Raw genomic sequence first — 20,168 nt, forward strand, 5'->3', positions numbered from 1 at the left:
TAGCAGCTTGTGCAGTGGTTCTAATAAGGTGCTCAATTTAGGTCGGAAGTTACCGAAGTAGTTGTGTAGACCCAGGAACGAATGCAGCTCCGTCACATTCTGCGGCTTGGGTGCATTCTTGATGGCCTTGGTTTTTGCGTCCGTGGGCCTGATGCCGTCAGCAGCAATTTTCCTCCCCAGGAATTTGACCTCTGGTGCCATGAAGACGCACTTCGAGCGTTTCAGTCTGAGTCCCACTTTGTCCAGACGATGTAGAACCTCTTCCAGGTTGTTCAGATGTTCCTCGGAGTCACGACCTGTGATCAGGATGTCATCTTGGAACACGACGGTTCTGGGAACGGACTTCAGTAGACTCTCCATGTTCCTCTGAAATATTGCTGCAGCCGAGCGAATTCCAAAAGGGCACCTGTGATAAATAAACAGTCCTCTATGCGTGTTAATGCACGCAAGTCTCTTCACCGTCTCGACCAGCTCCTGTGTCATGTAGGCCGACGTCAAGTCCAGTTTGGTGAACGACTTCCCCCCGGCTCACATTGCAAACAAGTCATCAGCCTTCGGTAACGGGTACTGATCCTGTTTCGAAACCCTGTTGATTGTAGTCTCCACAGATTCTGACTGTACCATCACTTTTCAGCACAGGAACAATGGGGCTGGCCCATTCATTAAATTCAACCGGTGATATGATCCCTTCACGCTGGAGTCTGTCCAGTTCGATTTCGACCTTCTCCCTCATCATATACGGAACTGTCCGAGCTTTATGATGGATGGGTCTTGCATCCAAGTCCACATGGATCTGCACCTTGGTTCCCGTGAAGTTACTGATGCCTGGTTCGAACAGCGAGGGGAACTTGCTCAGTAATTGCGCACATGTACCTTCCTCCGACGACAACGCCTTGATATCATTCCAGTCGCATCTGGTTTTTTCAAGCCAGTTCCTGCTGAAAAGCGTTGGGCCATTGCCTGGGACAATCCATAGTGGTAACTCGTGAACTGCACCATCATACGACACTTTAATTGTGGCACTGCCAATCACCGTTATGAGTTCTTTGGTGTACGTGCGCAACTTGGCATTGACTGGACTCAGCCTGGGCCTCACAGCCTTAGTATCCCACAGCTTGTCGAATGCCCTCTGGCTCATTATCGATTGACTCGCCCCCGTGTCCCGTTCCATCGATACCGGCACCCCATTAAATTTCATGTTGATCATTATCAGTTTGCTCTTAGTTAGGAACGGGTACAGTCCATACACTTCCTCCGCTGGTATCCCGGATTGCGTATCCGGATCCGCGCTAGTCTAACCATCATCCGCCACGTGGTGTATCGCAGCACGCTTGCTCATCTGCGGACACTTGCGCTGGAGATGTCCCACTTTCAGTCAGCCTTTGCAACTATATTGCTTAAATCGGCATTTCCCCCACAACGCCAACACGGAGAAATCGGATGCATTCCCGCTGGCGGACTTTGTGCAGCTACATGTTTCGTGTACGCAGTCGGGTTGGCCCTGCCATGTGCTGCTCTGCCGAACGCCGAATCAATCATATTTACAGTACTTGCCGAGTTTCGACTGATATCTGCTTTAGACTTCGATCCGTCGTCATGCATGACTGAGTGATCGTAATGGCCCTGTTCAAGTCCAACGTCTCCACTGCCAGTAGTTTACACAGGATCACCTCGTGGTTGATGCCGATTACAAAGAAGTCCCGCAGCATGTCTGCCAACACAGCCCTGAACTTACATGGTCCCACTAGTCGTCTCAGGTCGGCAACAGATTCCGCCACATTCTGGCCTCTGAACGAACGTGTGTGTAAAATCTGTATCTCGAGATGATGATGCCTTCGTCTGGCTTAAGGTGGTCCTGTACCAGTGTACACAATTCTTCATACGTCTTCTCTGTTGGACTCACAGGCAGTAGTAGATTCTTTATCAGACCATAAAATTTTAGAACCGCAAACCGTGAGGAACACCACCCGGCGCCGATCTGCGTTGCCGACCTCCTCCATTTTGTTGGCCACGAAGAACTGGCTCAAACGGCTCACAAAGTCAGCCCAATCTTCTCCTTCCACAAATCGCACCAACAATTCAATTGTGCTCATTTCTACACGCAAAGGTTCTTGTTGCCTCGTCGCCAGTTGTTGTGTATGCAATAACTGTTAGACTGAGTACTGTTTAACTCCAAGGTATGACCTTGGCTCTTCTTTATTAAGGCCCAAAGTGACTGATATACAAAATGGCTGGCCTACAACAGTGACGCCATCTACTGGCTAGTGATCCCAAAAGTACATACATGACAGTAACTATCAACCATCTCGTATCTCCTTTACTGCACTGGATCAATCCTTTGTTCAGCACTATGGCCTCAATTTTGCCCAAACAGAAATAAAGTCATACACCGTACGCACGTTTCGTTGTGGACTGTCTGCGCTGGGAAAAAAAATCTCAAGTTTCCGGCAAACATCCTGTCACACCGGTGCTACCCGAGTTGATCTCGGGGGGCGGTGCTTAGAGCGTGCACCTAAAATGCACAGCGCATGTGCTCAACAAAAAAAATGACCAACTCATTGCGCATGGGTGACACGCATGCGCATAAGAAAAAAAATGAAAAGCACGGCTATAAACTGGGATCAGTAAAAATTGCAGTGCCTGAGTTTGGATATCACCCAAAAGGCACTAACAAAATGCAACTTAAGGGACAAATGGAAATGGAATGGCTGAATTTGTAACAGCAGAAATGTTAAACAATTACTTTTCTTCCTGTTGCTATCAGGTTACATTCTCGATTATTGTTGGGAATGGAACAGTATTGAATCATTTTTGTTTGCAGTTTTACGCTACTGCTCGCAGATCTCCCCTGGTCTTGCTCACAGTAAGCCAGAGTTATGCCATTGCGAAATAAGAAGTTTGTAAGCAATCTGCCCAGAGACAATAAAGTATGTGTTCCTTTTGATTGGTTCCTGGAAAATAAATAAATGGGAAATATAGTTTCCAATGGCAAAGTTCACATACGAACACTTAACGGTCATACTATATTCTTAAAGTAAATTAGTTAATGTCAGTCTAAAACTGTTACACAGATGAACGTATTGAAACTTGCATTTATATAGAACCAGAGTCGGTGGTTAGGAAAGAGTTTTTGGTGGGGACCGAAGACAATGGCTTTGGTATTCCCAATATTGAGCTGGAGGAAATTTCTATTCATCCAGTACTGGATGTCGGACAAGCGGTGTGACAAATGAAACACAGTGGAGGGGTCAACAGAGGTGGTTGTGAGGTGGTGGTGAGGTAGAGCTGGGTAGCAACAGCGTACATGTGGCCTTGTGTTTTTGGATGACGTCGCTAAGGGGCAGCATGTAGATGAGAAACAGAGGGGGCAAAGATAAATCCTTGGGGGATACCAGGGTTACCATGCAGGTGTGGGGGAGAAAAGCCTTTGCAGGCAATTCTCTGGTCAGTTGGACGACGGTGGAGAGGCGTTGGAGACAGATGGTGTGGTCAACTGTGTCAAAGGCTGTAGGTAGGACGAGATGGATAGTTTACTATGGTCACATTCATGGAGGAGATCATTTGTTACTTTGATAAGGGCTGTTTCAGTGCTGTGGCAGGGGCAGAAATTTGATTGGAGCAAGTTGTGGGAAAGATGGGCTCGGATTTAGGAGGTGACAACACATTCAAAGCCTTTGAAAAGGAAAAAGAGGTTGAAGATGGGGCAGTAGTTTGCAAGGACAGAGGTGAGAAGGGTGTCTTTTTGAGGAGGGGGTGATGGCGGCAGATTTGATGGGGAGGGGAACTGTTAATATCAGCTAACATGGGGGCGAGCATAGTACGATGAATGTAGTATCGGCACAGTAAGCGGGTAAAGTCCCGTTCGCAGGCTGTACCTTTAGTAGAAGAGCTGCCAACCCAGGAAAACACATCGCTTCTGCCATTTTTCCAGTGTTTTCATGGTTCTCTACCAACCTTAATATTGTAAAATATCCCAAGGCGTTTCAGAGGAGCGATTATCAGACTAAATTTGATACCGAGCCACAAAAGGAGATATGGTGACCAAAAGCTTGCTCAGAGAGATAGGTTTTAAGGAACGACTTAAAGGAGGAGAGGTAGAGAGGTGACGAGGTTTAGAGAGGGAATTCCAGAGATTAGGGACTAGACAGCTGTAGGCATGGCCGCCAACGGAGGGGTGAAAAAAAATCAGGGATGCTCAAGAGGCCAGAATTGAAGGAACGCAGAGTTCTTGGAGGATTGTAGGGCTGGAGAAGGCGACAGAGACAGGGAGCGGCGAGGCCATGGAAGGATTTAAACATAAGTATGAGATTTTTAAATTCCAAGCCTTTCTGGACTGGGAGACAATGTAGATCAGCGAGCACAGGGGGATGGATGAACGGGACTTGGTGCAAGTCAGGATATGGCCAGCAGAGTTTTGGATGAGCTGAAGTTTATGGAGGATTGAAGGTGGGAGGCCTCATACATTAATGTTTCGCTTATCCACAGCAAGTAGGTAAACAATACCACAGTTCCTGAAACAAATCTCTATGGGCCCGAAATTGGTCAAAGCCAAGACCCGCCCAAGTGCCGCCGATGGCTGCCGAGAGACCGGGTGGTACTTTGCCAGGAAGATTCCTCGAAAAGAGATGGCAGTACTGCCCGACGGCAAAATAACGGCTTACGCCGTCAATATAGGCGGCGGCTGTGCAGGAGCTCCCAGTATCGGCGGCAAATGCGATCCTCGCCAAAGTGCCACTGAGGATTGAGTCGGGCCCAGAAATGGGGGGCGGGGGGGAGGGGGAAGGGGGAAGACCTAAAAATAAAAATCTTACTTGCCATCGGGCAGCGTTCCTTCCCCCTGCTGCCACCGACTCCCGCCCGGAGGAACCAGCTCGGCGGGCAGGAGGACACTTACGCGACTTGGCTGTCAGTGGGTGGTTCCCGGCCGTACTCCCCTACCGCCGGCTGCAGGCCTGGAGGAATCCGTCACCGAGGGGAGTCCGCCGAAAACACTCGGCTGCAGCCAGCGGCAGTAGGCGGTAAGGCCACCAATTTCGGGTCCTATGGGGTCCAACTCTTTGTTGTCCATCTGTTCAGGATATGGCTCTTTATAGCAAAGAGTAAAATAATGTGTACAACTTTGGTTTCACTTTGTATCTGTACGCTTCCTTCTTTACTAAATATCTCAGCAACAGGACGAGCAAACATTTTTGCTAAAACATTTTAAATTCAGAACACTCATTCAGAACTTCCCTCCAAATTTGCATAATACTACAGTTCAAACTGTTTCTATGAATAATTGTTGTTTACAAGTTCTCAGTATAATCCAATACAAGAAAGGCCGCTTCTATAACCATTTGGAATACATTACAAGCCTGACGACCCCCTCCCTTTGGTATGTGGCATTATACAAAATTAAATGTCACATATGGAATGTGATGTAAACAGATCTTGTATATGGTAACACAAAACGCTTTTTATCCCCCTCTGGAAAATTACCTCAGAAAAGTTGCAAGATTTTATGCTGTCCCTTTCTTTAATATTCTACACACAAAATAGAATTCTGGTTACTTTCCGACAAATAGTTTTCCATTGGAGGAGTGGGCCTAACAGAAATCTTGGTGCACTCTGTCAATGGCCAGGCTTATTGTCAGTCATAAAAAAAATGTGAGACGTTCTTTGCACAGATGTATGCTGAGAGCAGTAGGTTGCAAATATGAATCTTCCCATATTAACAGTGCTGAATATGAGGACCTGCATGAACTCAAGGCTCAGGCTTCTCACATAGGCACAGGCCTCTAATGGAAAACACAATTACACTGTGTTTTAAACAGAGAAAAATAATTGAAAGCTTGAATCAATTTATTGTGAATGTGGTCATTTTTTATCTCTTCCTGTAGTGAGTGCTCAGCTTGTTGGAGAAAGTAAGATAGCAGCTAAAAGGACTTTCAAAAAACATATGGAACAATTTGAGTGGTTGGCCGTCTTTGGTATTGGTAGCAGTTGTGCTTAGGGACCAAAATTTAATAACGCCCAATAACAGGAGGAAAATGATCACACGAGCTCACACGCCAGAAGAGAGGGGCCTGAGAAGGGTCATAAATTGGATGAAGTCAGTGCATTGTCGGCACCAATCAGGGCCCTTCAAAGGCAATAAGTCGGGGATGAGGGGTGAAGGGGAGGGTGAGCACGGGCTGGCAGAGGCCCACAGTTTTAATGTGGAGGCAGGTGGAGCATTGCTGCTCCTCTCAGCTCCACATTAGCGCAACTTTAAAAAAACTTACCTGCCGGTTTCTTCCGCGGCCTTCAGCATTCCCTCCAAGGACTGCTGGCTAGGCCGCTGCCGAGCCTGAAAAACTAGTTGGGAGTTTGTTCAGCGCAAGCTCGGACTAGTCTCAATGAGTTTCCTGAAAATGGTCGCAGGACCCTCGTATCAACATTGAAATGGAGTGCTGCGCTCATTTCAGGCGGGTGCCAAAGCTGCCTAAAAAAAGTACCGACGGATTCAGCAGCGGCCCGTACACACGAGCAAATCAGGCACGGGCCATCTCTCTACCAAATTCGACAGCGCTACGCCTGCACTACGCCTGTGAAACGATGTTGAATTTAGGCTCCTGCGTTTTTAGAATTTCCTGTTTGGTGAGTTTGGCGTGTTGATGCACGTCAATTTTCTTTGACGGTTCAGCCAGCTCCTGTGTCATGTAAGCAGAGGTTAGATGTAGCTTGGTGAACGACTTTCCCCCTGCTGGCATTGCGAATAGGTCCTCCGCTTTAGGTAGTGGGTACTGATCCTGTAACGAGACTCGGTTGATCGTTACCTTGTAGTCCCCGCAGATTCTAACCGTCCCATCGCTCTTTTAGCACCGGCACGCTTGGACTGGCCCACTCGTTGAACTCGATTGGCAATATGATTCCCTCTCGTTGAAGGCTGTACAGCTCGATCTCGACTTTCTCGCACATCATATATGGGATTGCTCGGGCCTTGTGATGAACGGGCCGTGCCCCAGGAACAAGATGGATCTGCACCTTGGCAGCTGTGAAGTTGCCGATGCCTGGCTCAAATAACGCCGGGAATTTGTTTAACACCTGGGCACACGAGGCGTCACCCACCGAAGACAGTGCTTTGATGTCGTCCCAGTTCCATCGGATCTGTCCTAGCCAGCTTTTGCCGAGCCGCGTTGGGCCATCGCCTGGTACAATCCATAGAGGTAAATCATGCACCATTCCGTCGTACGATACTTTCACTGCTGCACCGCCGATAACAGGTACGAGTTCTTTGGTGTAAGTGCGCAGCGTTGTGTGAATCGGGCTCAGTTTTGGCCTCTGTGCCTTGTTGCCCCACAGTTTCTCAAAAGCCTTCTGGCTCATGATTGAGTGACTCGCCCCCGTGTCCAATTCCATGGAGACTGGAATGCCGTTAAGTTTAACTTTTAACATTATCGGAGGGCTTTTGGTAGTGAAGGTGTGTACCCCATACACCACTTCTTCATCCTCCGGTTGAGTTGCCTCTCCTGCTCGTTCAGTGTGATCCGCGCTGGATCGGTCGTCCTCTGCCGACTCTGCCACGTGGTGAGTCAGAGGTCGTTTGCACAGTCGCTGGAGGTGCCCCATTGTTCCACAGCCCTTGCACACATAGTGCTTGAATCAATATTGATGGGCTCTGTGACTGCCCCCGCAGCGTCAGCATGGTGTTAATAGATACGCATTCACACCCCACAGCGGCCTCTGAGTCACCCTCGGCCTGGCCTCTGCACCATGGATGCCCTGCCATGTACCATTCTGCCTGCTGAAGGCATTATTTTATGCACAATATTTGCCGGTGAGCTTCGATGCTGTGAAGATATCTGATTCGTGTTGTCACTCGTGGATACGAAGGCCTGGGCTATCTTGACAGCCTTGCTCAGATCTAGGGATTCGGCAGTTTGCGAAGAATGACCTCGTGGCCAATTCCAAGCATGAAAAAGTCCCACAACATTTCCCCCCAAAGACCCGGCAAATTCGCAGTGTCCCGCAAGGCGTCTTAGGTCGGCGACATAGCTCGCCACGTTCTGGCTCTCGGAGCGATGGTGCGTATAAAAGCGATACCTGTCCATTAGGATCGCTCTCCTTCGGCTTGAGGTGTTCCCGAACCAGCGTGCACAGCTCTGTGAAAGTCTTGTCCGTTGGTTTGACCGGTGCCAGCAGATTTTTGTCGAGGCCATATATCGAAGATCTACATATACAGTGAGGAGAATCGCCCTGCGCTTGACCACTGTCTCAACCGTGTCCAGCTCGTTGGCCACGAAGTACTGGTTGAGACGCTCAACGAAGGCTTCCCATTCATCACCCACAACAAATCTCTCAATAATACCAACGGCAGCCATTACCACGTGAAAGTTAGTGATCTGTAACTCGTCGCCAATTATTATGTTCAGAATAACTCCACAAGACTGTGTTGTAAGCTCAAACCATTGTGACCTTGGTCTCTTTAATGTAACTCCAGAGTGAGGAAGCAGCATGATGGATTGCCTTTTATACCTGCTTGCCCAGGGTGCGCAGGTGACCCTTAGGTCTCCCACAGGTGTGCTCCCTAGTGGCAAGTCTTACACATTGGTGAGGTTTGTATACATAACAACATGCTTTGTACATCAAACTTGGCACCTGCATGTGTATAGGATGTGATGCCTGAAGCGTGAAGGGCAAAGTGTACACCGAGATCACTCAGGGCAAGTTAGACAGTTTACAAGGACAGGAATGTTATACCACCCAGGGCACATTTTACCGAGGTGGAGCTGCATCCCTTTAAGCAAGCACAATCTAATTGTTGGTAAGTAAACACAGGCGGAGGTCAGTCAGAGTTTAATTGTTGCTTGATCAGGACGTGCTCACATCGCAATGCTCGTTCAGTGCCCAGCAGCTGAGCAGGGGCTCCCAGTTCAGTTTAAGATTATTCTACATCTGTAACCAAAGCATGGCATCTGGAGTGTGACGTTTGGATGTGCTCGATCCATTGTTTTTAATATAGATATATATTTTTTGCAAATATTGCTGGTCAGAGTAACCTATTCATATTGGGGAGATAAACGCATTTGGAAAACCGTTATAATGGAAAAGTTCCTTCGCTGGCACTGTTGGTGACAGAATGATTAATGTTGTGAATATACTGCCAACAATGCACCAAGTAAAATATTTATCTACAATGGCTACATTATTCCATGTCTTAGCCAGTAAAATCCATCTTAGTATCACTTCTGGCCCCAACCTGTGGTAAGCTAGGAAGAGCTGAACATCTGTCACTGACGTTAGTCAAGCGAAAAAACAGAATCAGGAAACAGTGAGCTGGACACAGAAAAAGTTGAAGAAAATGACAAATGCCAGTCGGCTTTTTACTTATATAATACAGAACAAACCAAGGCAGTAATAATAGGAGGGAAGATATTAATAAGCTGCTTGCATGACTGTCACACTGTTCAGGACTCAACCCCATTGCATTAATATATAATGAGCATGGTGGATAGAGATGTACCGATGGATGTGGTGTATTTAGATTTCCAAAAGGCATTCAATAAGGTGCCACACAAAAGGTTACTGCAGAAGATAAAGGTACGTGGGGTCAGAGGAAATGTATTAGCATGGATAGAGAATTGGCTGGCTAACAGAAAGCAGAGCGTCGGGATAAATGGGTCCTTTTCGGGTTGGAAATCGGTGGTTAGTGGTGTGCCACAGGGATCGGTGCTGGGACCACAACAGTTTACAATATACATAGATGACCTGGAAGAGGGGACAGAGTGTAGTGTAACAAAATTTGCAGATGACACAAAGATTAGTGGGAAAGCGGGTTGTGTAGAGGACGCAGAGAGGCTGCAAAGAGATTTAGATAGGTTAAGCGAATGGGCTAAGGTTTGGCAGATGGAATACAATGTCGGAAAATGTGAGGTCATCCACCTTGGGGAAAAAAAAAACAGTGAATGGGGAGAAATTACAACATGCTGTGGTGCAGAGGGACCTGGGGGTCCTTGTGCATAAATCCCAAAAAGTTAGTTTGCAGGTGCAGCAGGTAATCAGGAAGGCAAATGGAATGTTGGCCTTCATTGCGAGAGGGATGGAGTACAAAAGCAGGGAGGTCCTGCTGCAACTGTACAGGGTATTGGTGAGGCCGCACCTGGAGTACTGCGTGCAGTTTTGGTCACCTTACTTAAGGAAGGATATACTCGATTTGGAGGGGGTACAGAGACGATTCACTCAGCTGATTCCGGAGATGAGAGGGTTACCTTATGATGATAGATTGAGCAGACTGGGTCTTTACTCGTTGGAGTTCAGAAGGAAGTTTCTTATAGAAACATTTAAAATAATGAAAGGGATAGACAAGCTAGAGGCAGAAAGGTTATTTCCACTGGTCGGGGAGACTGGAACTAGGGGGCACAGCCTCAAAATACGAGGGAGCCAATTTAAAACCGAGTTGAGAAGGAATTCCTTCTCCCAGAGGGTTGTGAATCTGTGGAATTCTCTGCCCAAGGAAGCAGCTGAGGCTAGCTCATTGAATGTATTCAAGTCACAGATAGGTAGATTTTTAACCAATAAGGGAATTAAGGGTTACGGGGAGCGGGCGGGTAAGTGGAGCTGAGTCCACGGCCAGATCAGCCATGATCTTGTTGAATGGCGGAGCAGGCTCGAGGGGCTAGATGGCCTACTCTTGCTCCTAATTCTTATGTTCTATGTTCTGATATTATGTCATGCCATTCACTGGATATATTAGCAGTAGTTAGGCCACATTCATTAACCATTCAGAGAGGTCATTACCAGATATTAACTACACAGGTCAAAAAATAAACAAACCACTGACATTTTGCATTATAAAAATATTAGGAGATATATTGGAATGATTTCCCAGAATAAATCTCATCTCACAATGTAGACAGCCCAACAAAATTACTGCCTGATAAATACTCCCACGCGTTCATTTTTATTCTCTGTACAAATGTAATGTATCAGTCTAGCAAAAGCTTCAAGCTGATCAGCACGAATGCTACTCGCATGGGCACCATTTAAAGTACGGGTAGGCTGTGCAGACAGTCGCTTACACGCAGACTCCCTCTACTTCCCAGGCAGTGGCTGGGTGGTCAGAGTGGCAGGCTCACTAATCACATCGGTCAGCCCAGCTACCCCGAAGACAGGCTGGTTTGGAGAATCGGTTCCTCAATGATATAAATCAGATATTTCTGTTCACTTTAAAAAAAAAAGGTCAAGTATACTGTTTGAAACTGCGTGAAATTTGCATTTGCTAACAGAAAAATACTAACGCTAATATCGATGTCAGTCCTTTCCCTCCCATCCCTACAGTGCTGCACTCAGAACATCTTTGGCATTAGTTAGTACCGAAACTAGGGCTTTTACCTTCTTGGCCATTCACGGCAGGAGAGAGAGAAGCAATAAGGGCATCGGCTACAGGAGAAGAACATAAGACAGAGAGGGAATAAGAGCAAAGAGTCAGAAATTAGTTGGCACAGTGAGTTTAAGAAAGATTAAATATTAGTCAAACTATAGCAAAATGAATAAACTCCTCTAGTCACAGAACACATGAGGGACACACAACATGTAAAGAGAGCTAACAATTAAGGCGGGATTGCTCTAAACATAGAACATAGGCAAAGTTCGAATTCAGTCGAAACTGTCGATAAGGCCTAAAAATGTTCCGACCCCGTACTTTTATTTCTGCAGGCTGGTCCACGGAGCAGGACAAAGAAAGGGCAGTAAGAAGAGTTAAGGACAGAGGAAAACAGCAACCTGCGGCATATTCTACCACTACCCCTTGCAATAGCACAAGAACTGTTGTTTAAATGAACTGACACCTGCCATCATTGAAATGGAGCACGCGGTGTCCACCGGTACGCTCGCGGCCTTCCGCGAGAGGTGGGCGCCGGAGGGACTGGAGTGCATCATCACCCCCGGCAACCAAAGTTTAATTTGATTTTATGTCTTTTGTTTAATTTGCCAATTTTAGTGCCCCCCACCCTTTTAGCCAGGGGAGCACTTGTCTACTTTCTCTTTTTAGTGCCCTAAACCCCCCCTCCTCGCTCCCCCCCAAAAAAAGGGGGCACTGGAAAAAAAAAATGTATTTTGGAGTGTGACCCCGCTTACAGGGGGCATTTGTTTAAAGTGCACAACTAAAATAGTCGAAACAACAGCACCTGGAGCTACCTATCCCCTGATGGGAGAAGCTGGACCCACAATACCTGTACACAAATGGCAGCACTGTCATTGCTGGCATTGAAACTGTGCCTTTGAAACTACCCGAAGCTGATTTTCCCGACCCCTTCGTTTTCAGTTGACTTTCTCAAACAGAAGCAGCACTGGTGCTCCGAGCTGGAGTCTATACTTGTAGCCAGTTGTGTGTCACAGTGTTACACCCATTGATGTCTGCAAACAGATAACCATTAATACGCTTTAAATTGTTGCTGTGGGCGTTATGTTTATTCAATAGCTGACTCAGTGTTTGCTCCGAGAGGCCTGAATTGCATTATCGAAATGGGCAGCAGAGTGAATAATTATCTTGGATGGTCGTGATAATCAGACAATTGATTTTAACGGGCGTTGTTACCACACTGATCTTTTTAGGTTCAATCTCTGGAACAATTTGCTGCAATAGTTCTGACTAAGTGTCATCCTGTTTGCCCGCTGGGACAGGCTCACACTTGCTGCAGGATGGCTGACTGGCAAGCTCACTGCTGTTTTAAAAGTGGTCAGAATTTATAAAGGCCGACACTGCCACCTCAGTCCCAAACACACAGAGCTGTCTCGTTAAAGTCAAAGCGCAAGCAAGCGCTGCCTTAGTACGACAGAAAGGAAGGGATGAGAAACGCCAACCCGAACAGAAACCGACAAGGTATCAGAAAACCCAGTGAAGCAGTGTTCAATGAAGTGAGACGGGATGGGACATCTCATTCTACGTGTCCCATGTACTAAATGAAACAGAGGCAGGTGTGCGTGTAAACCATGAGGAAATAAAGAGGTATCAAAATGCAACGCAGTTTCGGTTGAATTGATGGCTTATTCTTTTCACACTTTTAATTTCAAGGACTTTTCCTGTTTTGGCAGTTCCCTTCCCCTTTCCCACCAGTTTTCGCACCTCCCTCCTCTCCTGAAGGTGATGAATTTTCCACGGGGGGTTAATTCCACAAGCACAGGATGCTCCTCTTTACATCAACCAGGTGGCCGTTATAGTAGTGTGATCCTTGACAGGATACTCAGCTATGCGAGGCACTACAATGTTTCCACACTCACTGGATAGCGGAGGGGTTCGGCATTCCAGGTCAGTTTTCCTCTCTCTCGCACAGGGGTGCCACGCCCAATAGTCGCACTTGTGTTGCTGCTACAGCCGGGATCAGCTGACGCAATACAGGGCAGGAACACACATGAGGTTGGGACCCTCCATGTGGCTAATGGTGAGCAGGCATCCGTTTCCTAGAACTACAGGCAGACGGGGCAAGAAATCCTGCTCTGTCTCACTCAGCTCACAGTCACATTCATTCCGCAGTGTGATCTCTCGAAAGCAGCAGTAATTCTCCCACTTTGTTTGATCATGTAGGTATAGGTAGTTTTACCTCAGTGGGGGAAAGGAATAAGAACATAAGAAATAGGAACAGGAGTAGGCCATACGGCCCCTCGAGCCTGCTCCACCATTCAATATCATGGCTGATCTGATCATGGACTCAGCTCCACTTCCCTGCCCTCTTCCCATAACCCCTTATCATTCAAGAAACTGTCTATTTCTGTCTTAAATTTATTCAATGTCCCGGCTTCCACAGCTCTCTGAGGCAGCGAATTCCACAGATTTACAACCCTCTGAGAAGAAATTTCTCCTCATCTCTGTTTTAAATGGGCGGCCCCTTATTCTAAGATCATGCCCTCTAGTTCCAGTCTCCCCCATCAGTGGAAACATCCTCTCTGCATCCACCTTGTCGAGCCCCCTCATAATCTTATATGTTTGATAAGATCACCTCTCATTCTTCTGAATTCCAATGAGTAGAGAGGCCCAACCTACTCAACCTTTCCTCATGTCAACCCCCTCATCCCCGGAATCAACCGAGTGAACCTTCTCTGAACAGCCCCCAAAGTAGGTTCGATCTCCAAAATCCACAGTTCTGGAATCCAGAATGTTCCAGAATCCGGACACCGGGATGATCCATGGCAGGGTCGTCCGGAAACTGGAAAATGTTCCGCTATCCGGATTCACCCCCGCCTCGGCGAACTGACTTTGCCCCAGCCCGCCTTCACCCGCCCCCGACTTCACCACGATATCGCTCGCCCCGGCCCCCCTCCCTCCCCTTTACTTCGGCTGCCCAATCCCACCTACCTCGGGCCAGACAAGGAACTCCTCCTCGGTGGTGGGCCCAGTCCGATCAGATCCTCGGTGGTGGGCCCAGTCTGATCAGGTGCTCGGTGGTGGGCCCCACCCAATCAGGTGCTCGGTGGTGGGCCCCACCTGATCAGGTGCTCGGTGGTGGGCCCCACCTGATCAGGTGCTCGGTGGTGGGCCCCACCTGATCAGGTGCTCGGTGGTGGGCCCCACCTGATCAGGTGCTCGGTGGTGGGCCCCACCTGATCAGGTGCTCGGTGGTGGGCCCCACCTGATCAGGTGCTCGGTGGTGGGCCCCACCTGATCAGGTGCTCGGTGGTGGGCCCAGTCTGATCAGGTGCTCGGTGGTGGGCCCCACCTGATCAGGTGCTCGGTGGTGGGCCCAGTCTGATCAGGTGCTCGGTGGTGGGCCCAGTCTGATCAGGTGCTCGGTGGTGGGCCCCACCTGATCAGGTGCTCGGTGGTGGGCCCCACCTGATCAGGTGCTCGGTGGTGGGCCCCACCTGATCAGGTGCTCGGTGGTGGGCCCCACCTGATCAGGTGCTCGGTGGTGGGCCCCACCTGATCAGGTGCTCGGTGGTGGGCCCCACCTGATCAGGTGCTCGGTGGTGGGCCCCACCTGATCAGGTGCTCGGTGGTGGGCCCCACCTGATCAGGTGCTCGGTGGTGGGCCCCACCTGATCAGGTGCTCGGTGGTGGGCCCCACCTGATCAGGTGCTCGGTGGTGGGCCCCACCTGACCAGGTGCTCGGTGGTGGGCCCCACCTGACCAGGTGCTCGGTGGTGGGCCCAGTCTGATCAGGTGCTCGGTGGTGGGCCCCACCTGATCAGGTGCTCGGTGGTGGGCCCAGTCTGATCAGGTGCTCGGTGGTGGGCCCAGTCTGATCAGGTGCTCGGTGGTGGGCCCCACCTGATCAGGTCCTCGGTGGTGGGCCCCACCTGATCAGGTGCTCGGTGGTGGGCCCCACTCGATCAGGTGCTCGGTGGTGGGCCCCACCTGATCAGGTGCTCGGTGGTGGGCCCCACCTGATCAGGTGCTCGGTGGTGGGCCCCACCTGATCAGGTGCTCGGTGGTGGGCCCCACCTGATCAGGTGCTCGGTGGTGGGCCCCACCTGATCAGGTGCTCGGTGGTGGGCCCCACCTGATCAGGTGCTCGGTGGTGGGCCCCACCTGATCAGGTGCTCGGTGGCAGAGCCCCGCCCGAACATCTCCACTTCGACGAGCAGCCCCCGCCCTCTCACCCCCCCGCCCCTTTCTGACGTTCCGAAATCCAGAAATACCCGAATCTGGGCTCGGGTGTTTCCGGATTTGTGATGTCAGAAAGACGTTCCAAAATCCGGCAAAACACAAAATCCAGAACGGCCTCGGTCCCGGATTCGGGATGCTGCACCTGTATATACTTTCATAAATATAGAAACCAAAACTGCACGCAGTATTCCAGGTGTGGCCTCACCAATACCCTGTATAGCTGTAGTAAGACTTCCTGCTTTTATACTCTATCCCCTTAAGGGCCAAGATTCCATTGACCTTCCTGATCACTTGCTGTACCTGCATACTAACCTTTTGTGTTTCTTGCACAAGTACCCCCAGGTCCTGCTGTACTGCAGCACTTTGCAATCTTTCTCCATTTAAATAATAACTTGCTCTCTGATTTTTTTTATGTCAAAGTGCATGACCTCACACTTTCCAATATTATACTCCATCTGCCAAATGTTTGCCCACTGACTTAGCCTGTCTATGTCCTGTTGCAGATTTTTTGTGTCCTCCTCACACATTGCTTTTCCTCCCATCTTTGTATCACCAGCAAACTTGGCTACGTTACACTCAGTCCCTTCTTCCAATTCATTAATATAGATTGTAAATAGTTGGGGTCCCAGCACTGATCCCTGCGGCACCCCACTAGTTACTGGTTGTCAACCAGAGAATGAACAATTTATCCCAAAATCTCTGTTCTCTGTTAGTTAGCCAATCCTATATCCATACTAATATATTACCCCCAACCTCGTGAACTTTTATCTTGTGCAGTAACCTTTTATGTGGCACCTTGTCAAATGCCTTCTGGAAGTCCAAATACACCACATCCACTGGTTCCCCTTTATCCACCCTGTTCGTTACATCCTCAAAGAACTCCAGCAAATTTGTCAAACATGACTTCCCCTTCATAAATCCATGCTGACTCTGCCTGATCGAATTTTGCTTTTCCAAATGTCCTGCTACTATTTCTTTAATAATGGACTCCAACATTTTCCCAACCACAGATGTTAGGCTAACTGGTCTATAGTTTCCTGCTTTTGGTCTGCCTCCTTTTTTAAAATAGGGGCGTTACATTTGCAGTTTTCCAATCTGCTGGGACCTCCCCAGAATCCAGGGAATTTTGGTAAATTACAACCAATGCATCCACAATCTCTGCCGCTACTTCTCTTAAGACCCTAGGATGCAAGCCATCAGGTCCAGGGGATTTATCTGCCTTTAGTCCCATTATCTTACTGAGTACCACCTCCTTAGTGATTGTGATTGTGTTAAGTTCCTCCCCGCCATAGCCCCTTGACTATCCACTGTCGGAATATTGTTTGTGTCCTCTACTGTAAAGACTGATACAAAATATTTGTTCAGAGTTTCTGCCATCTCCATGTTCCCCATTACTAATTCCCCGGTCTCGTCCTCTAAGGGACCAACATTTACTTAAGCCACCCTTTTCCTTTTTATATACCTATAGAAACTCTTGCTATCTGTTTTTATATTTTGTGCCAAGTTTACTTTCATAGTCTTTCTTCCCTCTGAATCACTTTTTTTTATTCGCTCTTTGCTGGCTTTTAAAAGCTTCCCAGTCTTCTGTCCTCCCACTAGTTTTGGCCACTTTGTATGCCCTTGTTTTTAATTGGATACAGTTCTTTATTTCTTTAGTTAGCCACAGATGGCTCTCTTTTCTCTTACACCCTTTCCTCCTCACTGGAATGTATTTTTCTTGAGAGTTGTGAAATATCTCCTTAAATGTACACCACTGGTCATCAACCGTCCTACACTTTAATCTATTTTCCCAGTCCACTTTAGCCAACTCTGTCCTCATACCTTTGTAGTCTCCTTTATTTAAGCTTAGTACGTGGTTAGAGATCCAACTTTCTCACCCTCCATCTGAATTTGAAATTGAACCATGATATGATCACTCATTCCGAGGGGATCCTTTAGTCGGAGAGTGTTTATTAATCCTGTCTCATTACACAGGACCAGATCTGATTGGTTCCATTACATACTGCTCAAGGAACCCGTCCATTACGCACTCTATGAACTCTTCCTCAAGGCTACCCTGACCAATTTGATTTGTCCAATCAATATGGAGATTAAAATCACCCATGATTATTGCTGTTCCCTTTTTACAAGCCCCCACTATTTCCTGGTTTATGCTCCGACCAACAGAGTTGCTACTGTTAGGGGACCTATAGAGTACGCCCACCAGTGACTTTTTCCCCTTATTGTTCCTTATCTCCACCAAAACAGTTTCAACACCCTTATCATTTGAGCCAATATCGTTTCTTGCTATTGCAGTGATTCCATCTTTTATCAATAGAGCTACCCCACCTCCTTTTCCTTTCTGTCTGGCATTCCAGATTGTCAAGTACCCCTGTCATAGATCATTATAATAACAACGTACCCATTATATACACATGCTTCCAAAGTATGTCAATCGCAACAAGTAATGCACCCTCGGGTATGTGAAAATGAGCGCGCGCTTTTGTTTTTAACAAAGATACTGTTTCAAACCGAGAATAAAATGACCCAACACAACATGTTTTGTACCATCGGAGAGTGATTCGTAGTCATAGTCGTATTCATCATCTTCATCTTCTTCCTCGTCATTGTTGGGGGTTCCCGAGCCAGTCAGGCTGCCATTGCTAACCTGCGCCTGCAGGTTCGCGAGCTGGTGTGCCTGCAGGGTACAACACATCTATCAGTAAGGCAACATTCGCAGACCCACTTGCAAAACATGAGGTCAACCATAAAAACGTTAAGAAGCACTTCTTCACACAAAGGGTAGTGGGAATCAGCAGCTTCCTCCCCAAAACGCTTTTGAGGCTCGGGCTCACTTGAAACTTTCAAAACTGAGATTGCTAAATATTTGTTAGGTAAGGGTATTAAGGGTTGCAGAACCACAGCGGGCAGATGGAGTTAAGATTCAGAGCAGCATGATCCTACTAAATGACACAATGGGTTCGAGGGGATGATTGGGTGACTCCTGTTCTTAGGTTCCAAAAAGGGCTTCAAATGATATCCCTTTCAGAGGTGTGGTGGGTCGAGAGGATCTCGAGAAATCATGTAAAATCTGGAATCCTGCAGTCCCAGCGGTGTAACCGAACTCAAAGGGAGCAGGGGTTGAAGATAGGGCTACACTATTGCAGGATAACGGAATTCACCTTTAAGAGGTTATTTGTAAGTAATTCTGCCTTTATTTCAAGTTCACTGATCAATAGGGAAAGTTGGCAAACCTTAACAATATTACAAGATTAGGTTGAGTGGTCATCAAGGTGTGAGCACCAGGGAGAGGAACGCCCTTTCCAGTTTGGTCATTGAGAATCTGCATCAAGCACTTCCAGGTCAGATAATAAACCAACTGTAAAAGGGTAAAGATGCCTTTCCTGTGCCCCTTAACTTAACCCCAGGGAAGCACTCCAACTGCACCAGGGTGAGATTTTTGATTTCTTTCACAAGGACTTCTCTTGAAAATTTACTGCTAAATTAGGAGTTTTGTGTTTATGGGCCCAAACCCATAGAGCTGAGTTGAGACGCTTAAGTAAGCCTTCATATGTCTATCTTGTTCAAAAATACCGACAGCACCAGGTGAATAAACAATCTCCTTACTGCTCTGAGAATTGACTTCAGTTCCAGTTCAGTAGACCAGCTGATTGAACTATTGAGCAGGGAGATAGTGAGGAAGATGTTCCTGTTCGTTTGCTAGACTCCATTGCCTGAATGCCGAGCAAGGATGAAAATCAGTGGGGGAAGGATTGCACCCCTGATTTGTTGTCCATTTTAATGAATGGATGGAAAATCAAATGGGCTCACTTACTGGTGGGCGATCATTCCCGCCTGATTTTCTATTATGTGTGATCCTATACATCCAAGTGCAGGAACAGGAAAGCCTGTCCCGTTACCTTCAGGTACACTGGGATAGAAATTTGCCTTGTGTCGTATGACGGGGGCACATGTTATACGTCCCGCCAACATTCAGTTCCATCGAAATTTAGCCCACTTAGTGACGGATTTCTAACCCACCAATTCCTAGTCTGGTCGCCCTACTGTGTGATTACTAGCCTGGCTTCATCTGGACTTTCATAACATTATCTGATGCCAACAGGTACAAAATACATGATGAAATTGCGAGACTAACAGACACTATAAACTATTACGATCCACCTTAAAAAGCTGGAACAAAGCTTACCTTTTGTTTAAGTATATCCACTGGAGTCTGATGGGCCTTCAGTTTCTTGTTTTTGAGGAGGATCTTCCCTTTGAGTTGCCATACCGACGGGAGCATTGGATTATCTGCAAAGTCGCTCTCAAACAAAAATCTTGTCACCAGCTTGTCTCCAAATACATTCTAAAGAAACAGAAAGCGGCTGTAAATGCAGGCTTGAGGTCGGCCGGCAGTCACTATACATTACCTGCCGTACACGGGCTGGCCAGTCGTAAGACTTACCTTCACGATATCTGCCATCTTTCGCTGCTGGGGCAAGGAGCAGTGATTCTCTATTGACAAAATCACTGGCATCTCGGAGTTTACGAAGGCACTGCGATTGATTGATTCCACAACATCCTGTGAGGGGAAAATACCAAAATTTGAACCACCATGATCCCAGTA

The 20,168-nt window shown here is 47.7% G+C and overlaps 1 protein-coding gene across 1 annotated transcript in view; it reads right to left on the reverse strand.

The window, feature by feature from the left end:
* Positions 1-20,168, reverse strand: part of plce1 (phospholipase C, epsilon 1) — a 276,550-nt gene that overhangs the window by 52,769 nt on the left and 203,613 nt on the right. The window contains exons 17-19 of the mRNA XM_070876961.1: positions 20,007-20,123; positions 19,749-19,907; positions 18,110-18,239 (exon numbers count right to left, since the gene is read on the reverse strand). Of these exons, the coding sequence (XP_070733062.1) occupies positions 18,110-18,239; positions 19,749-19,907; positions 20,007-20,123 (406 nt within the window). The remainder of the gene's footprint in view (positions 1-18,109; positions 18,240-19,748; positions 19,908-20,006; positions 20,124-20,168) is intronic.

The sequence above is a fragment of the Pristiophorus japonicus genome, chromosome 3, assembly GCF_044704955.1.
Source record: "Pristiophorus japonicus isolate sPriJap1 chromosome 3, sPriJap1.hap1, whole genome shotgun sequence".
NCBI lineage: Eukaryota > Metazoa > Chordata > Chondrichthyes > Pristiophoridae > Pristiophorus > Pristiophorus japonicus.